Consider the following 22,434-nt stretch of genomic DNA (forward strand, 5'->3'; position numbering starts at 1 on the left):
GACTGAATAAATAGTGGAAGAAAACACACATTTAACAGAATTATTGTGTGCTGTTAAATAGTTCAGCACCATTTCAGACCCTTGAAGTGTCCCTATTTTCCAGTGTCTTCTATTTTACAGAAGCGGTTTCAGTTTCTGATTTGCTCCCAAAATGTACCCCTTTTCCTTAGGACATCCCTCTTTTCACTGGAGAAATGTTGGAAGGTTTGGAAATAGGACAATGCTATTTTCATTGGAGAAATGCTGGAGGGAATATCTCTCCTTTTTCATCAGAGAAATGTGGGAGTGTATGCCAGTGTGCCCAAGATAGTGGCGGAAAGAAAGAGAGGAAGGCAATCACAGTTATTCTCCTAATTTATTTAAAATTAGGTCCTGGGAGGTAGAGAGAGGTAGGTACATTTGATGAATTGGCTCAGCGCTGGGTGGGCTTCGCTAGCTCCTTGACTCTTTCTGAGCAGTATGCCTTTTTAGCAGTCTCCTTCACAACAAAGGCTTCTGGGTTAAACTGGACAATTTGGGTCGCGGCCCTGCGGGGGGAAGGTGGTCGTCAGTCTAAACAGTGATCTGCGATACAAAATGGATCTGAAGTAGTAACAGAACAATCCCACCCTGAAGTTATACCTGCTGGGTGGGGATAGGTAAAGGTAAAGGGACCCCAGTCCAGACTCTGGGGTTGCGGCGCTCATCTCGCTGTATTGGGCGAGGGAGCCGACGTACAGCTTCCGGGCCATGTGGCCAGCATGACTAAGCCGCTTCTGGCAAACCAGAGCAGCGCACGGAAACGCCGTTTACCTTCCCACCAGAGCGGTACCTATTGATCTACTTGCACTTTGATGTGCTTTCGAACTGCTAGGTTGGCAGGAGCAGGGCTCCCTCTGTTTTAGCTTCTGCCTTAGCGGCTATCCCTGGCTTTTGTGGGAGGTGGGGGTAGGGACAGAGCACGGCTCTCTCACTTCCCCAACCTCCCGCAAAAGCCCCCAAGAGCCATGCTCCCTTTAAAGAGCCGTGCGGAGTGTGTGTGTGGCTCTTGGGGGCTTTTCCCTGAGCCACAGACTTGGGGAGCGACACACACACTCCACGCAGCTCATGAAAGGGAGCGCAGAGCAGAGCCTGGGATGCATACAGGCTCTGCTCAGCGCTCCCTTTAAATAATATTTTTTTTCTTGAATCCCCCCCTCTAAAAACTAGGTGCGCCTTATGGTCAGGTGCGCCTTATGGAGCGAATAGATACGGTAATTCAGGCAAGTTAAAATCTGGGCAGGTGGCAGTTATTAGGTTGGAACTGAGAGTGGTTAATACTTGTCAGGACCAACTGTTTCCACTGATCATACACGGACCTGTGAGCCGGTTGGGGGCCTCCTTCGGGCTTATTTTTATACAAAGGAACGTACCGTATTTTTTGCTCTATAAGACTCACTTTTTCCCTCCTAAAAAGTAAGGGGAAATGTGTGTGCGTCTTATGGAGCGAATGCAGGCTGCGCAGCTATCCCAGAAGCCAGAACAGCAAGAGGGATTGCTGCTTGCACTGCGCAGCGATCCCTCTTGCTGTTCTGGCTTCTGAGATTCAGAATATTTTTTTTCTTGTTTTCCTCCTCCAAAAACTAGGTTGTCTTGTGGTCTGGTGCGTCTTATAGAGCGAAAAGTACGGTAAGTCAAACTGCATCCTGCACAAAGCCCTGTTGGAACAGCTCCGTCTTGCAGACCCTGCAGAAAGTTGTCAAATCCCGCAGGACCCTGGTCTCTTGTGGGAGAGCGTTCCACCAGGCCAGAGCCACGGCCGAAAAAGCCCTGGCTCTGGTCGAGGCCAGTCTAATTTCTTTGGGGCCTGGGATCTTCAGGGTGTTGTTATTTGCAGACCGTTAAGGTCCTCTGTGGGGCATACCAGGAGAGGTAGTCCTGTAGGTACAAGGGTCCTAGGCCGTATAGGGCTTTAAAGGTTAAAACCAGCACCTTAAACCTGATCCTGTACTCCACTGGGAGCCAGTGCAGCTGGAAGAGCACGGGGTGAATGTGATCCCACGGTGGGGACCCCGTAAGGAGTCTCGCCGCGGCATTCTGCACCCGCTGGAGTTTCTGGGTGAAGCCATGCACCTCAGAGGAAGATGGTATCAGATCCCTTCTTTCCTGCCCCCCTCCCACCTCAAATCTGAGAATCAACCAGACTCTGAGCGCAAGCGAAACATATTCATCAAGTCATCCCAGGATGTCCCACCTTGCGACAGGCTGAGCAAGTTCACCAAGTCTAGGCGAAGCCACAGCATGTTTTGCCGCTGCTGAGACAGGCCACTCAGGGGGACGGTCAGGGGCACTCCCCGGAGCCAGCACTTTCGCTCTCGCAAGCTCTATTAACCTAGGACTTGCCACCGCATTCAAGGCAGCCCGGGTCACCTGTGGAACAAAGCAGGAGCGTTTGTTGCTGAACAGCACACAACTGATTATATTCAGTGCAGTGGTACCTTGGTTCTCAAACACCTTGGTACTCAAACAACTTGGAACCCAAACACTGCAAACTCGGAAGTAAGTGTTCCGGTTTGCGAACTTTTTTTGGAAGCCGAACGTGCTCCGTTTTGAGAGTTACACTTCCGTTTTGAGTGCCACACTTCCATTTTGAGTGTTACGCTGAGGTCTGTCTGTTTTTGCTATTTATTTTGCGTTTTTGTTTTTGCAGCTCTTTTTGTTTTGTTTTTGTGACTTGGTGGAACCCAGTTCAGCTACCAATTGATTGATTGATTGTGTGACTGCAGTACATTGTTTATTGCTTTCATTTTATGGATCAATGGTCTCGTTGGACGGTAAAATTCATGTTTAATTGCTGTTCTATGGGTTGTTTTTAAAAGTCTGGAACGGATTAATCCGTTCTGCATTACTTTCTATGCAAAAGCACACCTTGGTTTTGGAACGCTTTGTTTTTGGAACAGACTTCCGGAACAAATTAAGTTTGAGAACCAAAGTACCACTGTATATTCCTAACAAAACTAGGAGAATATACAGGTGCTTCATCAAAGATTTAGGGTGCCTTTACTCCTCCCCACCCCCGCTCTCCCCTTCTCCCAAAAGCAATCCTGAAAAACAAGGCAGGGGCTGAAGTTCAAATCCCAAAGAACGAAAGTAACAGCTCAATATGGAGGCCAAATGGCCGAAATATTGGGAAATTTTGGAACAAGATGGAGACAGAGTAAAACTGCAGAGCTTTGAAAAATTAAAAAAACAAAGTGCGAGATTGGCTCCATTATTACCAAATAATGGAGGCATATAACTTGGACAAAAAAGTTGGCTTACCGGTGGAAAAATCAAAATTGGAAACACAATTGTTAGATCCCAAAATTAAGAATTTGTCAAGAATGTATAACTTGCTGTTGAAATGAAACACTCAGGATGAAACGGTGAAATCTGCTATGATTAAATGGGCACAAGATGTTGGACATAACATTATGATGGCTGACTGGGAACAGTTATGGACCACAGGTATGAAATTTACGGCATGTAATGCCCCAAGAGAGAATTTAATGAAAATGATTTACAGGTGGTACATGACAACAGTCAAGCCTGCAAAAATTTACCATTTGCCCGAAAATAAATGTTGGAAATGTAATGAGACTGAAGGTACATTCTTTCACCTTTGGTGGACATGCCCAAGGATTAAGACATTCTGGGAGATGATTTATAATGAAATGAAAAAGGTATTCAAATATACCTTTCTGAAGAAACCAGAGGCCTTTCTCCTGGGCATGGTCGGCCAATTGGTGCCAAAGAAGGGCAGAACTTTCTTTATGTATGCAACAACAGCAGCAAGAATACTCATCGCGAAGTATTGGAAGACACAAGATTTACCCACCGGGGAAGAATGGCAGATGAAGTTGATGGACTATATGGAACTGGCGGAAATGACTGGCAGAATCCGAGACCAGGGAGAAGAGTCGGTGGAAGAAGATTGGAAAATAAAGATTACTTACAGAAATATTGTAAAATTAATGAGCTTTAGAAAAATGGTGGAATGAAGTTATATGGCTTTGGCAGAAACCTTATAAGGAACTAGGTACAGATAGATTGTTAATGTATTAAAGGGAAAAAACAAGGTTAGAATATGTTAAGATAAATTACAGGACAGAAAACAGAGGAAGATGGAAAGGAATTGCTGAAACAGTTAATTGAAGTGGAATACAAAAAGGGAGGCGTGAGGAAGTCGATGAAACAAGTGATTCATAGATAAGATTGAAAATATTGGATGTTTTTTTAATTGTTCTTGTTTTGTTTTGTTAATTCAATGTTCTATGTTGTGTTTTTGTTTTTGTTTTTGGTATTGTATTATATTGTTTTGTTTAATTTTTTCCTTTCTTTTTCTAATCTTTAAACTCTTAATAAATATATTTTTTTTTTATAAAAAAAAGAACCAAAGTAACAGAATTACAGGTCGGATCGGAGCCTCTTTGTATCTGCTGTCATAGCACAAGGTTTCTCTCTTCTGTACTGGTCGGGAAATGCTTATGATTCTTGCGGATGCCGAAGCATGCATTGCAGACCTGCTAACACGAGTTTCAGGCTACACAGAGCAAACAGAGCAGAAAACAGGAGTCTTTTAATTTTGAAACAGATGTTACAAACAAGAGCAAAGACAAAACACCTCTGTTACGGAAATTACCGGGGGGGGCACATCTTTAAATTAAATATTACAAATATTATGCCTAAATGTATCCTTTCAACTTGACAGCTTAGGGAAGTTACCTAGCTTTAAAAATAATATAAAATCATCTCCTTTCCCAGTTTCCTCCATTCCAAAGCTATTTTCCCCTTGAAAAAGGACTCCAGGAAGTTCCCAGAGGCTCATTGTTAGCCAAGGGAAGCCAAATCTCATCACCTGATTTGCCTCAGGCTCCAGACATGCAAAGGAACTTCTATTGTACTTTTGGGTGGTGGGTACTTAAGACATATTTGTCTATGCTCATCTTATACCTGAGTCTTGTCCTGCCATGTCTGCTTATGCTAATCTTGTACCAAGGACTTGTCTGGATATGTTTGCCAAGGTTAACCCCTCCCCTTTTGTGACATGTCAGTGATGTAGCAATGATGTAACAATGATGCTGTACGAACTGTATTCTGGGATATGGTGGGAAAGTTTTAAAAGTCTTTGTCGCCCCATCCTTGGGGTTCAAATTTGCTCTTTGAACCTACTGCGCAATAAACTTTGGTCTACAGCTATTTGCTCCGGTTGGCTGGAATCCTTCCTTTATTCCGCAGGGACCCGCAGGCTCTGCCCGACGAGCTAGGTGACTGAGCAGCCTCGCACCTAGATTTTTCCGTAACAACCTCAAACACATTACCGTATATTTTGCTCTATAAGACTCACTTTTTCCCTCCTAAAAAGTAAGGGGAAATGTGTGTGCGTCTTATGGAGCGAATGCAGGCTGCGCAGCTATCCCAGAAGCCAGAACAGCAAGAGGGATTGCTGCTTTCCCTGCGCAGCGATCCCTCTTGCTGTTCTGGCTTCTGAGATTCAGAATATTTTTTTTCTTGTTTTCCTCCTCCAAAAACTAGGTGCGACTTGTGGTCTGGTGCATCTTATAGAGCAAAAAATACGGCATGTTTAGGGGTAATTTCATTTTGACTCAAGAAAACCACCATTTTATAGTTCAAATCGGGGGAAATAAATACAGTAAATGGACAAAAGTACAAAGATTCACATAATGTTTTGGGGTATGCGTATCCCTGCGTCCCCACAGAAAAAAAACCTAGGTGCGTCTTGTGGTCTGGTGCGTCTTATAGAGCAAAAAATACGGTCTTTCATACACTGTAATACACAAACAACCTCTCAGGTCAGGGGCTTGCAGAACACGGTCGAATGTGCACTGAGGGGACTGAAAAGCGAAGAGCATAGGAGGTAGCCATGCAGGCACAGTCTCCGGCTGCGTGTTCACACCCCATCAGGGGAAGGTACATAAACTGGTAAAGAGTGAGTGCTCCCCTATTGGGAACTGCCCCATAAAGTGCGGACCTGGGGATAACTGCCTAGACGCTAGCTTGGGTGTGTAGGTTTCCAGAGTTATCTTTGACAATAAAGTGTTAACTATCTTCTGGGTAGGGACACGGGTGGCGCTGTCGGTTAAACCACAGAGCCTAGGACTTGCTGATCAGAAGGTCGGTGGTTCGAATCCCCACGACGGGGTGAGCTCCCGATGCTCGGTCCCTGCTCCTGCCAACTTAGCAGTTCGAAAGCACCTCAAAGTGCAAGTAGATAAATAGGTACCGCTATTTATCAGGTGGGCGCCATTGGCATTATAAGAGAACAATGGTGAGTTCCAGAACCTATTTTTCTAGAAAATAGCACTGGCTACACCAATAATAATAATAATAATAATAATAATAGCAGCAGCAGCACTGGCTACACCTAATATAGGGGCCCGGGTAGCGCTGTGGGTTAAACCACTGAGCCTAGGACTTGCCGATCAGAAGGTTGGCGGTTCAAATCCCCGCAACGGGGTGAGCTCCCGTTGCTCGGTCCCTGCTCCTGCCAACCTAGTAGTTCAAAAGCACATGTCACCCTGGCGTAAGAAATCTTACGTAACAGGAAGGCTGGCCGCCCATTTTAGCTGCACAGAGTGGGAGTGTGTTGCATCAAGAAAGGAAGAGGAAAGAAGGATGAGTCGGAGAATGAAAGGAGGTGTTTGGGTGCGTGCTGCTTACATAGAAAGACCCTGAATCATTTCAGTTCTGCAATCAGCTTGCTGGATATGGAATAAAGGCCATACTATACCAGTAGAGAAGCAAACTCCTAGGGGCCATGGGAGCTTTGGCACCCGCAATAAAACATCTGAAAGGGCCAGGCACCACAAAGTCGATGGGCATTTCCATTCAAATGGTGTGCGTGCATCGTGCCATGTGATTGATTATGGGGGTGGGGCTTACCTGGGCCCCTGCAATATTTCAGCACTCAAGACTGCCACCATTTTCAGCCTCCTCCTCCTTCATTCCTCTTGCATGGGCTGAAAGTTCAGCCAACATCAGCCTCCATATTTCCACATTACCTAACAAAAGAGGCCTCCCATTATCCTGGGCCACTTTATCAGATGGCATGGAGCCCCAAACCAGAAGTGATTTTTTTTGTAGCTGGTTGGTTATAGTTCGCTGTTCGCAAAGGCACCAACTCTAGGGGGCCCTGGGTGCAGGGCTCCGACACGACTTCCGGATTTGACCAGAAGTCACGTCGGAGTCCTGACACAACCTCCTTGGCAACATTCAAGGACATGTCAGGCTTCTAAACGCGGCTTCCGGTATAAACTGAAAGTTGCGTCGGAGGTCTCGCAAGGCCTTGGAAGCGCTGCAGCGGTGCCACCGACATAACGTGAGATCACAACATCACGATGACACGTTACGTCAGGGCGCCATTGGGCACCCATAACCTGGGGCCCAAGTCAGTACTCCTGACTGTTTGGATTAAGCTGGTTTTACAAACTCAGAGGAATGGGAGCAGCCAAAAGCATCAAGGCCACTTGCTGGGCTCAGCTCTTTTAAAACAGTTCAGCTGCAACGAAGAGGGCAAGCTGCGGGCAACTTTCCCCCAAAGCAGTGGCGGAAAGCTGGGGCCTCCTCTGTAGGGTGGAGAGAAGCACAGAAGACTTCACAGGACAGGCAGAGCCTGTGTATGGAAACGCTTGTTGAAATTGTCATTGTTGATGGTGTTCTCTGGTTCAGCATCATCATTGATTACCTCTTTTGGAAAGGAGAAGGATGAGGGCAGGCTTCGCGGATGCGAGAGGTTCAAAATCCTTGGGGAAGCTTCCCAACAAAGTGCTGCGCTAGTGACAGGCCACTGCGGGGAACTGCGGGGCCTGCAAGCAAACACAAACAGGGGACCTTTAGCAACTACTCCTCACTGCCCCCACAACCCACCCCCCACCAGCGTGTAGCTAGATGCGAGTTCTATTTTATTTTTTTTAAGATATTTATTAAAGTTTTCAAAAATGATACAAAAAAGAAAAACAACAAAAATATAAAAATACAAAAACATAAGAATAGAGAAATAAAACAATTTAAAAACACGTACAATTTCCATTCACTTATTTTCTTTTAACTTATTTTCCCGACCTCCTCACACCTCCCTTTCTTATATTCCAATTCATATTATTTATTCAGCAAATCCTCACCATTAATTCTTTAACTTATTTCAAAACCTTATTTTCCATATCTCTTAGCATTACAGCTGGAAACCATTTACTTTCTTGCTTGATGCAAGTTCTATAGCTACCTGACACAACTGCAACTCATAGATGCGAGTGGCAAGCGTAATATTTATATAATGTCTATAGTGATGTGTGTATTGAAAACGCTCTTTTATATGCGACACCCAGGGCCTTTTCTAGCAGGAACTTGCCGGAACTCAGTTCCGGCACCTCTCAGGTGGGCGCCATTCGCATTATAAGAGAACAATGGTGAGTTCCAGAACCTATTTTTCTAGAAAAATAGCACTGGCTACACCTATAATAATAATAATAATAATAATAATAATAATAATAATAATAATTAAAAAAAATTAGCACTGGCTACACCTAATATAGGGGCCCGGGTGCTGCTGTGGGTTAAACCACTGAGCCTAGGACTTGCCGATAAAGAAGTCGGTGGTTCGAATCCCTGCCACGGGGTGAGCTCCCGTTGCTCGGTCCCTGCTCCTGCCAACCTAGTAGTTCAAAAGCACATCAAAGTGCAAGTAGATAAATAGGTACCGCTCTGGCGGGAAGGTAAACGGCGTTTCCATGCGCTGCTCTGGTTCACCAGAAGCGGCTTAGTCCTGCTGGCCCCATGACTCGGAAGCTGTACGCCGGCTCCCTCAGCCAATAAAACCAGATGAGCGCCGCAACGCCAGAGTTGGGGGGTCCCTTTACCTTTACCTTTACGCCTAATATAAAATCAGGGGTGTATTGGGGTGTTGGTACTTCAAGTGTGTGATCCTTTATGACAGGGATGTCCAACAGGTTGATCGCAATCTACTGGTATATCCCTGGGAGGTTTTGGTAGATCACAGTCAATCGCTGGTTCCCTTTCCTCAGTGGTGGTAAAATAGAATCGGGCCCCGCCCCCTTGCCCTGCCCTCCATGATCTCCCCAAAAGGGGTACATCACTGCCAGTTTTTTATTCTGTGAGTAGATCGCAGTCTCTTAGGAATTGGTTGTCCCTGCTTTATGAGATAGTTTGTCCACCTTTGGTCCCTGCCCTGCACTCAGCTGTCACCATGCGAAGCGGCCACACCCCAGGAATGACTTTGACTGGCTGGCTAAACCAGGTGAGGAAAGCTGATGGGTCTCACACCCTGGGTGAGTTAAGGGCTTCCCCTGCATGCGAAGACAGGCTCCGGTGGATGGAGCCGATGAGACCACAGAGTAAGGTTTCTGCATGTGTAGAGGGAAGGGTGGGGCAGATGGGGCTCATCAACCTGGGAAGATAGCCCATCTAGGAAAAATAAAACTCTGATCCTAAACCTCCGCTGCCTTGAAGGATATCTTTGGGAGAAGAAAAGGCTAAGGAGTAAACCCTTCACAAATCTAGAGCAGAGTCCCTAAGACAGTTGGATAACGCCTTGTACACCGCTTTCCATCAACTCCTACAGCTAAGCTGCTGCCAAATGTATTGCTCTGCTTTCCTCTGGATCACATCCGTGAAGCTGAGAGGTGGGTCTTGATATCTGGGCAGCCCAGGACCTCCATACACACTGCCCAGGCTTGCAACCCAGGGAGGTGCTAATGCAGTGCTTTGATTTCACTCTTGGAGGCACACTCCATTATCTCTTGAGACAGACAGTTATAACAATAATAATAACAGACAGATATAACAGACGGATGATATTCTAGGGTGCATCAACAGAAGTATTGTATCCCAGTCAAGAGGAGTAATAGTCCTACTCTATTCTGTCTTGGTCAGGCCACACTGGAATACTGTGTCCAGTACTAGACACCACAATTAAAGAAGGAAATTGACAAGCTGGAACATGTGCAGAGGAGGGCAACCAAGATGATCAAGGGTCAGTAAACAAAGCCTTATGAGGAATGGTTGAGGGATCTGAGTATGTTAAGCCTGATAAAGAGGAGACTGAGAGGAGATATGACAGCCATCTTCAAATATCTAAAGGGCTGCCACATGCAGGAGGGAGCAAGCTTCTTTCCTCCTGCTCTGGAAGCTAAGACCTGAACCAATTTCTTCAAGTTACAAGAAAGGAGATTCTGAACATCAGGAAGAACTGTAATAGCTGTTAAATGGTGGAAGGGTCTCTCTTGGAGGGTGGAGGGCTCTCCTTCCTCGGAGGTTAGATGTCCTGGATGCTTTAGTTAAGATTCCTGTATTGCAGGGGGTGTCGACATGCAGCGGGGCAGGGAGGCCAGCTGGCAAGCCCAGCTCGGAAGTCTACTTCCATCAGCCCGTGCTCCGACGTAAATCAGCGACCCAAACTTCAAAAGCCAGGGCACGCAATTAGCAGAGTGTACTGCGCACACAGAAGTAGGCGTGAGGCGTAAGTCATGCTACAGCGACAGATTTATTAAACATAAATCAGAACAAAGAAACATGTCGTCTCTCTCTCATGTCGTCTCGGAGAGAACAGCAAAAGCAAAAGCTATACACAAACGGAAGTTCCCAGCAAGCTGTGCTGGAATGTAAACAGACATGTGACACGCAACAATTCCACATGCCTGTTCCTTAAGGTGGAAAGGAATTCTCAATTTCCATGCACATGACGTGCGATGCTAATTATTTCCCCCTAGAGTTAAATGACAACGAATCAGAGGCAGCGACAGGAGAGCTATGAGATTCAGGTGAGGGCCAGATGCCTTGTCAATCCCAGCAGGTATATAAGAGGACGACATGGCCCGCCCAGGCCTCCGGGGTCCCTTCCAATTCTATGATTCTACGACTGCCAACCACAATATAAACTCACCACTACACAACATTGTCCCCTACCCCACAGAATAGGATAACTTCATGCTCAGGTGTCACATGCAGCCTGAGTCAGGCGCCTTCACTGTCCCAGCCATGCACCCTCCTTGGGTGTTTTTGCCTGACTGGAATGTGCCCATTAACTCTGCCCATGCTTTGTGCTCAAGGAGGATAGAGGGAGCCTTGTGTGAGCATGAAGAAAGCCGCCCCAGGTGCAGAGCTAAAACTCGCATTCGGCACTCCACCCTCTCTTGCCTTCAGCACGTTGGCCCTGGAAGGCTGCCCAGAAGGGAGGGTGGCTTTTGGGCTGGAAAATGTTCCCCACCCCTGCCATGGGGTGACTGGAAGGACACACAGGCAAGAAAAATCATACAAGTCTCAACCGCATGTTAAAGTTTCTGAAAATGTTTTTGATTTACCGTTGCTTCATCTGCCTCTGTGGCTTTTTCTGCCCCACTGTTCCAGTGAGCATTCACTGCGTAATGCTTGACAGAGCAGTGTTGCCTTCTGGTCCTTGTAAATATGGCTGCTTGCACACTATGCCTTAAAAGCAGATTTGAAACACATCCCGCCTGCCCCAAGGCTTGCAGGGAACTGTAACTCTGTGAGGCACAAACTACAGGGCCCAGAATCCTTGAGGGGAATCATGCGCTCCAAATGTGCTTTAAACGGTACAGTGCGCACACAGGCATTATGCTGAGTTCTACGTTCCTCTCTAGGATTGAAAATCCATTTGGTGTTCCTCCTCAAAACCCCAACTGTGTACTGTCATCGTGCAATGACTTAGGCCGTACAGTAAACAACATATAATGTATAAATCTGCTTCTGATCTTCATCACTTAATGCTGCTATTTTGGACCATCCAAGTACAGTGGTACCTCTGGTTACGTACTTAATCCGTTCCGGAGGTTCGTTCTTAACCTGAAACTGTTCTTAATCTGAGGTACCACTTTAGCTAATGGGGCCTCTTGCCGCGGCCGCACGATTTCTGTTCTCATCCTGAAGCAAAGTTCTTAACCTAAGGTACTATTTCTGGGTTAGCGGAGTCTGTAACCTGAAGCGTATGTAACCTGAAGCATATGTAACCTGAGGTACCACTGTACCCCTATTTTCTAGGAACAGTCTAGGATTTACAGAAGCCATCCCAGTTTCTGATTTGATCCCAGAATGTCCTTCTTTCCCTTAGGATGGCCCTATTTTCATCGGAGAAGTGTTGGAGGGTATGGAGTTATGCGACTCCCGAGCCAACGAGATAAGTAACTATACAACCTTTAGAAGTCATCTGAAGGCAGCTCTGTATAGGGAAGTTTAAATGTTTTATTATGTTTTTATATATGTTAGAAGATGCCGAGTCAGATGTGTGGGGTATAAATATACATATAACAACAACAACAACAACAACAACAACAACGGGTGGTACTGTATCCTAAACTACTGAGCCTCTTGGGCTTGCCGATCGGAAGGTTGGTGGTTCAAATCCACATGACGGTGTGAGCTCCCATTGTTCGGCCCCAGCTCCTGCCAACCTAGCAGTTCGAAAGCACATTAAAGTGCAAGTAGATAAATAGGTACCACTGCGGCAGGAAGGTAAATGGCATTTCCGTGCACTCTGGCTTCCATCAGTGTCCCGTTGCACCAGAAGTGGTTTAATCATACTGGCCATATGACCCAGAAAGCTGTTTGCGGACAAATGCCAGCTCCCTTGGCCTAAAGTGAGATGAACGCCACACCCCATAGTTGACTTTGACTGGACTTAACCACCCAGGGATCCTTTACCACCACAACCTCCTCCTCCTCCTCCTCCTCCTTTAGGACCTTCCTATTTTTATTGGAGGGACGCAGGTGGCGCTGTGGGTTAAAGCCTCAGCGCCTAGGACTTGCCGATCGGAAGGTCGGCGGTTCGAATCCCTGCGGCGGGGTGCGCTCCCGCTGCTCGGTCCCAGCGCCTGCCAACCTAGCAGTTTGAAAGCACCTCCGGGTGCAAGTAGATAAATAGGGACCGCTTACCAGCGGGAAGGTAAACGGCGTTTCCGTGTGCAGCTCTGGCTCACCAGAGCAGCGATGTCACACTGGCCACGTGACCCGGAAGTGTCTCCGGACAGCGCTGGCCCCTGGCCTCTTAAGTGAGATGGGCGCACAACCCCAGAGTCTGTCAAGACTGGCCCGTACGGGCAGGGGTACCTTTACCTTTACCTTTTATTTTTATTGGAGAAACACTGGTGGGTATGGTATTTGGGGCCCATGTAAATGAATGCTCCTCCTTACAAAATTCCTTGCACACATAAAGCCAGATGCTAAAGAAAAGGGATGTATCCACCCTGACATGCTTGTTTTCTATGTGCAGGAATTTCTCTCTCCATTATTACCCATTCAGTCATGTGAGCCCCTTGCAATTCATACAGTCCAGGGACGGGTTACCCCCTCACCAAAGCGTTGCCTTCTTTCTTCCAAAGAGGAAGACCAAGAGGCCGAGATCTCTGTGTATGAAGAGAGTCTAGCAGCAGTTCTCTTCCCATAATGGCCTCTTCTCTGATCTTTCCAATTTCCCCACTGCTTCTGCCAAGCTGCTTTCTTTTTCATGCCTCACCCTCAAGTTTTATAGCTGATGGGAACAGGGGAGCAGACAACCGTCTCGTTCAACTGGCAGCAGATCAGCAAAAAAAGGTCCAAACACGTGAGGAGGGAGTACTATTGTGTATATGTTGAACGACTGAAGCGTTTGTACAGAGAAATGATGGCAAAAAATTATGGCAGCCTGTGATTCTGGCCAAAAAGCAAGCCGACAAAATGGACAGGGTCCAGATGTTATTGAGTTGCTCATCAAGTGAAGAAGTGAACATAATTAGGCTTCTGTATCACATGATACAAACAGTTAGTGGGTGCTGATAATCAGCTGCTGTTCCTGCAGCTAGAAATGCAGATCACAACTAATGTTATGCCTGTGCGCAAGTGCGATAGAAAATGAAGTAAGTTTGGCAGCTTGACTGGTGTCAACTTCCTGAGGGGTCCAATATAAATGGCATTCTTTCATGAGACCACCCCTCCTATCTTAATCATGGGCATTTTACTAGTTTCAAATGAAAAGTGCACCCCTCCAAATTATCAGTTGCTTCTTGCTATTGTAAAGATGGTATAGAGATTCTGAAAGGGATTTGGGCCAGTTCAGGATTTAGGCCATAGTGGTGTGTGTGTGTGTGTGTGTGTGTGTGCGCGTGTGCATGCGCGCTGAAGAAGGAACTGCAGGTTTCCATTTATAGATTTTCATATTTCCATCTGCTCGGATCCTTTTCCCCTTTCGGTTTTTCTCCATGACATCACCTCTTTCTACGCTTATACTTCTCCCTCAATTTTTACTTGCAATTGTGGGAAAGTGCAGTTGAAAAATGGGAGAAGACTGCATACCCTCCAACTTTTCTCCAATGAAAATAGGGACACCCCATTCCATAATAATAATTTTATTATTTTATACCCTGCCCATCTGACTGGGTTGCCCTAAGCACTCTGGACATAAAACATAATATAACATAATATAAAAACATAATAAAACGTTTTAAAAACTTCCCTATACAGGGCTACCTTCAGACGGCTCAGGGGATCGGAAAACTCCATACCCTCCAACATATCTCTGATGAAAATAGGGACATCCGAAGGAAAAGAGACATTCCGGTATCAAATAAAAAACCAGGACGGCTTCTCTAAATCAGGAACTGCCCCTGGAAAACAGGGACACTTGGACGGTCTGAGATCTAAAGCTCTACCTTCTCAGGCCCAGGGACCACCTTTAACTAAAACTCACTTTTAATTTTGTAACTGCAGATGTCCATATGACTGCTTTCTCCACAGAGAAGATACTCCCCTTATAAGTTACTGGGTTCCGCTCAGTCTCTGCCCAGTTTCTGCCACCAGGGGTTTAGTAATTTTGAAAGTAAGATATAATGTTGTTAATATTTTATTTCCTGAGGAATGTGACACCCAAAGCAGGCCATGGTCTCTGAGGATTTGTCTATAATTATGTTTGCATTATCCGTACTCTATATCTAGCGGGTTCCCATTCTGCCTTTTGAAGCTGCATTCATACAATGTCAGCCCCAATCCCTATTGATCCTTTTTTTTAAAAAAAAAATATCATTGGAAGTTTTATTTACAACATAACATAAACCCCCCACCCCCCAACACAGAAATCCACCCTCATTAAACATGAACATAACATACAATAAGCATAACATACAACAATACAAACAACCAAATAAAAGACTTCATTTATCCTGTATCTGGCCTCCTTATTTACTTCTTACAAACTGTTTCCTTTATGAATAATTATTAAGATTTTTCTAATTATATCTTAAATACCCACAAAATTATATCTTAAATACCCACCCCTGCAGACATTAATCGAAACAAGTCCAGGTATGTATTTTAGGGCACTGTTTTGTGAAGTAGTCTCTGCATTTACCCCCGTGCTTTTTTGAAATTCTTGTCTAGTGTGGTCTCTATTGACCCTGTTGCTTCTTGACAAATACTGCTGTTGATGCTCCCCCCCCCCCCCCACTTCAAACCATCTTCGATCTCATTAGAAAATGCACAGATGAGAGCTTCACGAGTAGGAATTCCGAGCGGTGATTTGCTGTTTGCAGGGGTAGGGAAACAAAAAATGTCTGTGTGCATCACGGTGACAACATCCCTACAGGGGCGGAGAAAGGGGGGCGGTGGGGGCAGTCCGTCCTGGGTGTCACCACTGAGGGGGGTGACAAAATCCCAGGCGGCACTCACCGCAGGGCCTGCAACGCGCCCGAGCCACATGTCTCTCCTGGGAGTGACGCAGTGACTTGGGCACCCACAGGCTCTGCGCTGCCCCAAACAGTCCGCCCCCTGCCTCCACCTTAGCTGTAGGGCAGCAAAGTGGGAGGAGGTAGGCAGACTCCTCGGAGACCCCGCGGAGCCCAGCTGCCCAATCGGCTTGTTCTGCCGCTGCATCCTTGCCCTTTCTCTGATGTGAACAACACTGAACGACTGCAGTTTGAAGTGCAGCAGAGAGAGATGAGCAGCTAATGTCAACATATCGTGAGTCGGGATCAGTGCATATAGCCCTTCCTCTACCCATTTTCAGACACACGTTGTTTTCTTTGAGAGCTGCAGCTCTTGAGGTGCTACGAAGGCTGTGCATATGGGCTTCTGATGCCTGGGAACTGATGGCAAGTTAGAACAGCTAGGAAGACTAGCTCTCCAGGCACAGATCAATCTTCCACGGACATTATGGCAGCTACTACTGTGGTGTAAATGGGACATTTACCGTATTTTTCGCTCTATAGGACGCATTTTTTCCCCTCCCAAAATTAAGGGGAAATGTGTGTGTGTTCTATGGAGCAAATGCAGGCTCCTTGGCTTCAGCAATAGCAACGCGAAGCCTCCAAAGCGCAGAGGGAGCACTCCTTTTGCGTTGCTTTCGCTGAAGCCTGGAGAGCGAGAGGGGTCAGTGCGCACCGACCCCTCTTGCTCTCCAGGCTTCAGGGATAGCCGCCTGAAGCCTTCGGAGCGCAGCGCGAGTTCCCACTGTGTTCCGGAGGCTTCAGGTTCCTTTTGCTGAAGCTGGGAGAGCAAGTGGGAACTTACGCTGTGCTCCGAAGGCTTCAGGGATCTTTGAGGCTGGCGGAGCTTCCCCCAGCGCCAGCCCCACAAGCTCGGGGGGGCAGTGGGAAGGCTGCGCACAGCCTTTGTGCTGCTCCCCGACCTGGTCTTTGAGGCTGGCCCTTCCGCCACCACCAGCCCCACAAGCTCAAGGAGCGCTGAGCAGAGAGGGGGAGAATTTTTTTTCTTGTTTTCCCCCATTAAAAGAAGGTGCGTCCGGTGGTCGGGTGCGTCCTATAGAGCGAAAAATACGGTATATACCGTATTTTTCGCCCTATAGGACGCACTTTTTCCCCTCAAAAAATGAAGGGGAAATGTGTGTGCGTCCTAGGGGGCGAATGCAGGCTTTCGCTGAAGCCTGGAGAGCGAGAGGGGTCAGTGCGCACAGACCCCTCTCGCTCTCCAGGCTTCGCGGACCTCTCCGCAAGCGGGGGGAGCGCTCCCGCTGCTTGCGGAGAGGTGCCTGCATGCGGAAGCCTGGGCGCACTGAGCTCAGCGCGTCCAGGCTTCGCGGACCTCTCCGCAAGCGGGGGGAGCGCTCCCGCCGCTTGCAGAGAGGTGCCTGCATGCCGAAGCCTGCGCGCGCTGAGCTCAGCACGTCCAGGCTTCGCGGACCTCTCCGCAAGCGGCAGGAGCCAGCCCTGGGCTCCCACGGCTTGCAGAGAGCTGCCTGTTTGGGGGCTGGGTTCAGGGGAAGCTCCGGCGGGCCTCCCCCGCCCCAGCCCTGCGCCTGGGGGGGAAATAATTTTTTTCCCTTTATTTCCCCCCCAAAAAAACTAGGTGCGCCTTATGGGACGGTGCGTCCTATAGGGCGAAAAATACGGTAGTTTCCTCCCATGTAAACACTGTCTGCCTGGGAAGAAGTCTGCAATTCATGTGAGGAGGAACCAGATCAATGGTCTCTCCAACATGGTTCCCTCCCAAACACTCTGCAGGTGTGTTGTGGGACCACACCATCCTGAAGGCAACTCCCACATTTCTGCGGTGGTCAGTGCGAATAGGCTTTGTTTTCGAATCTAAGCACACACTTTAAGAAAAGCATTCACCCTTCCTTGGAAAGCTGATCCTCAACTAGTTCTGTGTTGGAAACCTACACGCAGCCCAGCAATCAACACACTTGGCAGCACGAGTCTCTCACCTTTGTTTCAGGTACATTTCTGCGCATCTTCTAGGTTCTGCTAGGTGTAATATCCGTTGGCTCGGGATGATAGAATATAATCCAGGAGGGCGGTGCCAGATCTCAGATGAACGGCCACAACTATACAAATGGATGGACCTTGAAGAAACCGCAAGGCGTCAGTGGAGGTGAGGCCGAGCTTGGCATTAATTCAAACAGCAAGTCAAAAGTGTGAGTTCCACCTTATTTTATTCATCCTGGTTCTACGTCGTGGTTTCTTTAATTTATTTATTATATCTATATCCCACTCCCCTCCCCCCAAAGGAGCCCAGGGCTTCTTCTTATGATTAATATGAACAACTGCACCATCCAGAAAGAGAAGGGTTCTAGGCTAACCTTCTCCATTCTACCATTGTGGATTTTTTAAAAAATCATTTGGCGGAACAGGGAATTTAAATGGTTATTTTAACCAAAAAAAAAATTCCCACTTTTTAAAAAGTGTATTGATTTAAAAGAATATCCAAGTTTAATACAGATGTATTAAAGACACACAACCTCTTAAAAGGGAATTGTGGCAATTTATTAAAGGATGCTTTTCTAGGAATCTCTGCTCAGATATAGTGCCAAACTGGCTGGCGCTGTATTAAGAAGCCACAACGGACCTTGGACTTCTGTGTTCCCTCATTCTCCTTCCTCCTCTCATTGCATGCAGTGATTTCTCCAGTTCTGGTTTGCAGCAACCTACTATTTGTCATTTCATCCAAACAGGTATTGTATGGTCTGTGCCTGCCTGCAAACTCCCCCAAACCCTTACTTTGCAATCTTTGGAGTGGAACAGGTTCCCCATCACTTTCCTACGCATTGAAAAAACATATAGCCATCTTGGCTAGAAATTTTCTTGGGTGGGGGAGTGAGATTATTAGGAGGCTGAATTCTGTGCCATCAGCGTATTCCGCACTACTTCTGTACCCCTCTGAAAGGCAACACACACAAACTGCCATTGATATGACAACACTTGTTCTATATGCACACATTCACTTGTAGTTGATATTTCTTGCCCCAAACAGGAATCTAGGGGGCAAGACAAAGGCATGGAATATGCACTATATACAGGTAAAGGTAAAGGGACCCCTGACCATTAGGTCCAGTCGTGGCCGACTCTGGGGTTGCGGTACTCATCTCGCTTTACTGGCCGAGGGAGCCGGCGTACAGCTTCCGGGTCATGTGGCCAGCATGACTAAGCCGCTTCTGGCGAACCAGAGCAGCGCACGGAAATGCCGTTTACCTTCCTGCTGGAGCGGTACCTATTTATCTACTTGCACTTTGACGTGCTTTCGAACTGCTAGGTTGGCAGGAGCAGGGACCGAACAACGGGAGCTCACCCCATTGCGGGGATTCAAACCGCCGACCTTCTGATTGGCAAGTCCTAGGCTCTGTGGTTCAACCCACAGCACTATAAAGACTGTGCTTAAATCATTCCATGAATTGTTCCACTGTGCCTGAGGAGCTGGCAGTCAAAAGTGCCCCAATGTTGGTCCTGGAATTCAAATTAAAACATCCTGCAATTCCAGCACAAACAGCTGCTTGCTTAGTGAGTCAGATCTCTTGGCAACCGAGAATAATGGCGACTCCCTTTTCACGATCTCTCCCTTCTGCCTGCCAGTTGTTGACGGAGAACCAAAATTAATATTGAATGCACTTATTATTATTTACGCTGTGAATAATAATTCACGGTGGACTTTCTTCACTTCACCTAGAGAGGCACCTTTGCAGCGCCAGAAGGTGATATTAATAGGAGGCCAACACTTGAGGAAAGCAGTGGCCAATTTTGGGCAAGTCTTCATTGCAAAATATATATTGGGAGGGTTATTTCACTGTTAGGACTTCCCCCAAAGAATCCTGGGAATTCTAAGGCACTGGCAAGAGGACACTGCCATGAAGACAGTTTTAATAATAATAATAATAATAATAATAATAATAATAATAATAATTTATTATTTATACCCCACCCATCTGGCTGAGTTTCCCCAGCCACTCTGGGCAGCTTCCAATCTAGTGTTAAAAACAATACAGCATTAAATATTAAAAACTTCCCTAAGATGTCTTTTAAAGATAAGATAGCTGCTTATTTCCTTCACATCTGAAGGGAGGGCGTTCCACAGGGCTGGTGCCACTACTGAGAAGGCTCCCTGTCTGGATCCCTGTAACCTCACTTCTCTGATACAGATACTGGGTGTCACCACTGGGGGGGGGGGGGACAAAATGTCAGGTGACACTCACCACGTGGCCTGCAGCGTGCCTGAGCCACGCATCTTTCCTGGGAGAGAGGCAGTGGCTTGGGGACATGCAGGCTTCGCGCTGCCCAAACAGTCTGCCCGCTGCCTCCCCCCCCCCCCCGCTGTAGGGCGGCTGAGTGAGAGGAGGCAGGCAGACTCCGGAGGCCCCGTGGTGCGCCCCAAACCCGCCTCCCCCCTATGGGCAGTTCACCCCAGGTGCCTGAGCAGCTTCCTTCGCCACTGCAGGTATGGTCTTGGAACAGCGCATAATAATCCAATCTCAGAAGCAACACCAAAAACAGCAGCACCACTTATTGCCAGCAGCGTGATGTGGGTTGTCAGCTGCTGTAGCTTTCTGCTACCCAACTCCCCACTGTTGATATTTTCACCCCCTCCCATTGCAAGAATCTCCTGATGTTTTCAGAAAGGAGGGGGTGGAAACCGCTCTTCACTTCTTCCGCTCCTGCCTGACTCTGTGGGGAGTCTGAGTGTTATCTATGTAGAGATTGGATGGCTGAGTGAGAGCTGTAACACTCATGCAAGCCAGTAGCTCTTTAGTTTTTAGTTTGCAGTAGCTATTAGAAATAAAAGAAGTTATGCTTCATGTTATGTACTGAAGTTCTCACCCTGGGCCAGCAGGGGGATACTGTAGATAGTTATGCAAATAAGGGATCGAAAGTGAGGTTCAGTGATTGGATAGTTTTAGAAAGTTGTTACAGTTACGTTGTACTGGAGCTCTATATAAGCAGGCTGACTGAACCCTTCAGTTCTGTTCTGTCCTGGCCTGTGAATAAACAAGAGCTGTTTGAAGAATTGCTGTATCATCTGATATGTTCACCCACAACTTAACACTTCACAGCTTTCTTCCGTGCTGTTCATACACTGCTGAGTCTGGTGCTCACAATGGACAGTTGTGGGTCCAGGGCACTTAGACCTGATTTCCAGGATTGGAAGGTTTCTGGAAGTGCTCCAGTCGCCTAGCCCAGTCGGGGCAGATCCAGCTATTGAGCCCAGTTGCCGGCATCGGCTCAAAGGCGTACTGACACCCACAGCGTATTGTCTGTCTCCCACACCATCTGCCATGCGGCAAACCTAGAGTCCTGCTTGTCACAGTGGGTGCTGGAGAGGAGAGAAGGCCTCAGCGCAGGGATTAAGCGGGAGGAGATACAGCAGCCTCCTTGTCTCGCACCATCACAGACGCATTTCAAAGTATGCACAGTCCCAAATGGAAGCCATTAAATCGTGTGTGGGGAACCTTTGGTGCTCCAGATGGTAATGACCTACAATTCCCATCATCCCTGGCCACTGGCCATGTTTGCTGGGGCAGATGGGACTTGTAGTTCAGCTGTGGTCCCAAGTTTCCTCACATCTGCCTTAAACGTATAGCTTTGCTTCTTTGCTGAGCAGTCTAACATGCCATATAGCAAGGAATCATCATCATCATATCCCACCCTTCCACTGAGGGCCAGCTCTGAGGGCCTTCTGGTGATTCCCTCACTGTGAGAAGTGAGGTTACAGGGAACCAGGCACAGGGCCTTCTTGGTAGTGGCTCCCACCCTGTGGCATGCCCTCCCACCAGATGTCAAGGCAATAAGCAACTATCTTACTTTCAAAAGACATCTGAAGGCAGCTCTGTTTAGGAAAGCATTTGATGTTTAATTCTGTATTGTGTTTTTAATATTCGGTTGGGAGCCGCCCAGAGTGGCTGAGGAAACCCAGCCATGTGGGCGAGGTATAAATAATAAATTATTATGATTATGATATATTATTCCTCCCAAACCTTTCTGCTTGGTTTCCAAAGAGGCTTGCCATAAACAGCATGGGAAGCTGCTGTTGAGGAAGCACAAATCCAAAGCTCCACAGGGAATGAGAAGAACAATCCTTGATTTTGACCTGAACCCACTCAGCTCCTGTATGCTTTTAAATGAGGGAAAGTAAGAAGGACAAACCTGCGCGGGAGATTTGCATCTAGTTTCTTGGGTTTTGCCAGGCCTAAGACTCTTGAAGTTGGCCGACACATCAGAGCACGTGAGGAAAGGGGCCATATCGTATCTTGGTTTCCCCAGACTAACTTACTGTTGCAAATAAAAACAAAAGTGCCACTCAAACCATGGTTAGGAACTCCTGCACACAACCATAGGTTATCGCATTAGGCATCTATTCTTTATTACGCAAATCACTCACACACATGTATGCTGTTATAGTTGTTCTCACCCGAAATCATCTATAAAGATCTGTGACTTTCTGGGAGCAAACTGATTAAGGGTGATTTTACAACGGGAGGTCACTCATCTGATGGCTGTGGTTCACCGATTTGGCTGGCTACCATTAATTTATACATATATCCCACACTTTCTGTCCACCTTACAATATGTTTGAGACAGCTAAGAGCAAGAAATAAAAGCAATACAGTGGTACGTTGGGTTACCATATTTTTCGCCCTATAGGACGCACTTTTTCCCCTCCAAAAATGAAGGGGAAATGTGTGTGCGTCCTATGGGG

The 22,434-nt window shown here is 47.0% G+C and overlaps 1 protein-coding gene and 1 long non-coding RNA gene across 4 annotated transcripts in view; one reads left to right on the forward strand and one right to left on the reverse strand.

The window, feature by feature from the left end:
- The window catches only part of LOC310835417, a 56,052-nt gene that overhangs the window by 17,587 nt on the left and 16,031 nt on the right, over positions 1 to 22,434 (forward strand). The window lies entirely within an intron of this gene.
- SPMAP2L (sperm microtubule associated protein 2 like) overlaps positions 337 to 22,434 on the reverse strand; it is a 31,860-nt gene continuing 9,762 nt past the window's right edge. For 2 of the 3 annotated variants that reach the window (XM_083719544.1, XM_083719546.1), the window contains 6 exons: positions 21,882 to 22,007; positions 17,678 to 17,815; positions 7,703 to 7,823; positions 4,409 to 4,540; positions 2,213 to 2,388; positions 337 to 527 (listed from right to left, as the gene is read on the reverse strand). In XM_083719544.1, the coding sequence (XP_083575670.1) occupies positions 413 to 527; positions 2,213 to 2,388; positions 4,409 to 4,540; positions 7,703 to 7,823; positions 17,678 to 17,815; positions 21,882 to 22,007 (808 nt within the window). In that variant the 3' untranslated portion in view covers positions 337 to 412. The remainder of the gene's footprint in view (positions 528 to 2,212; positions 2,389 to 4,408; positions 4,541 to 7,702; positions 7,824 to 17,677; positions 17,816 to 21,881; positions 22,008 to 22,434) is intronic. The other variant, XM_083719545.1, reaches the window with a different exon arrangement.

This window comes from Podarcis gaigeae (genome assembly GCF_964106915.1).
Source record: "Podarcis gaigeae genome assembly, chromosome: 17".
In the NCBI taxonomy this organism is placed as follows: Eukaryota; Metazoa; Chordata; class Lepidosauria; order Squamata; family Lacertidae; genus Podarcis; species Podarcis gaigeae.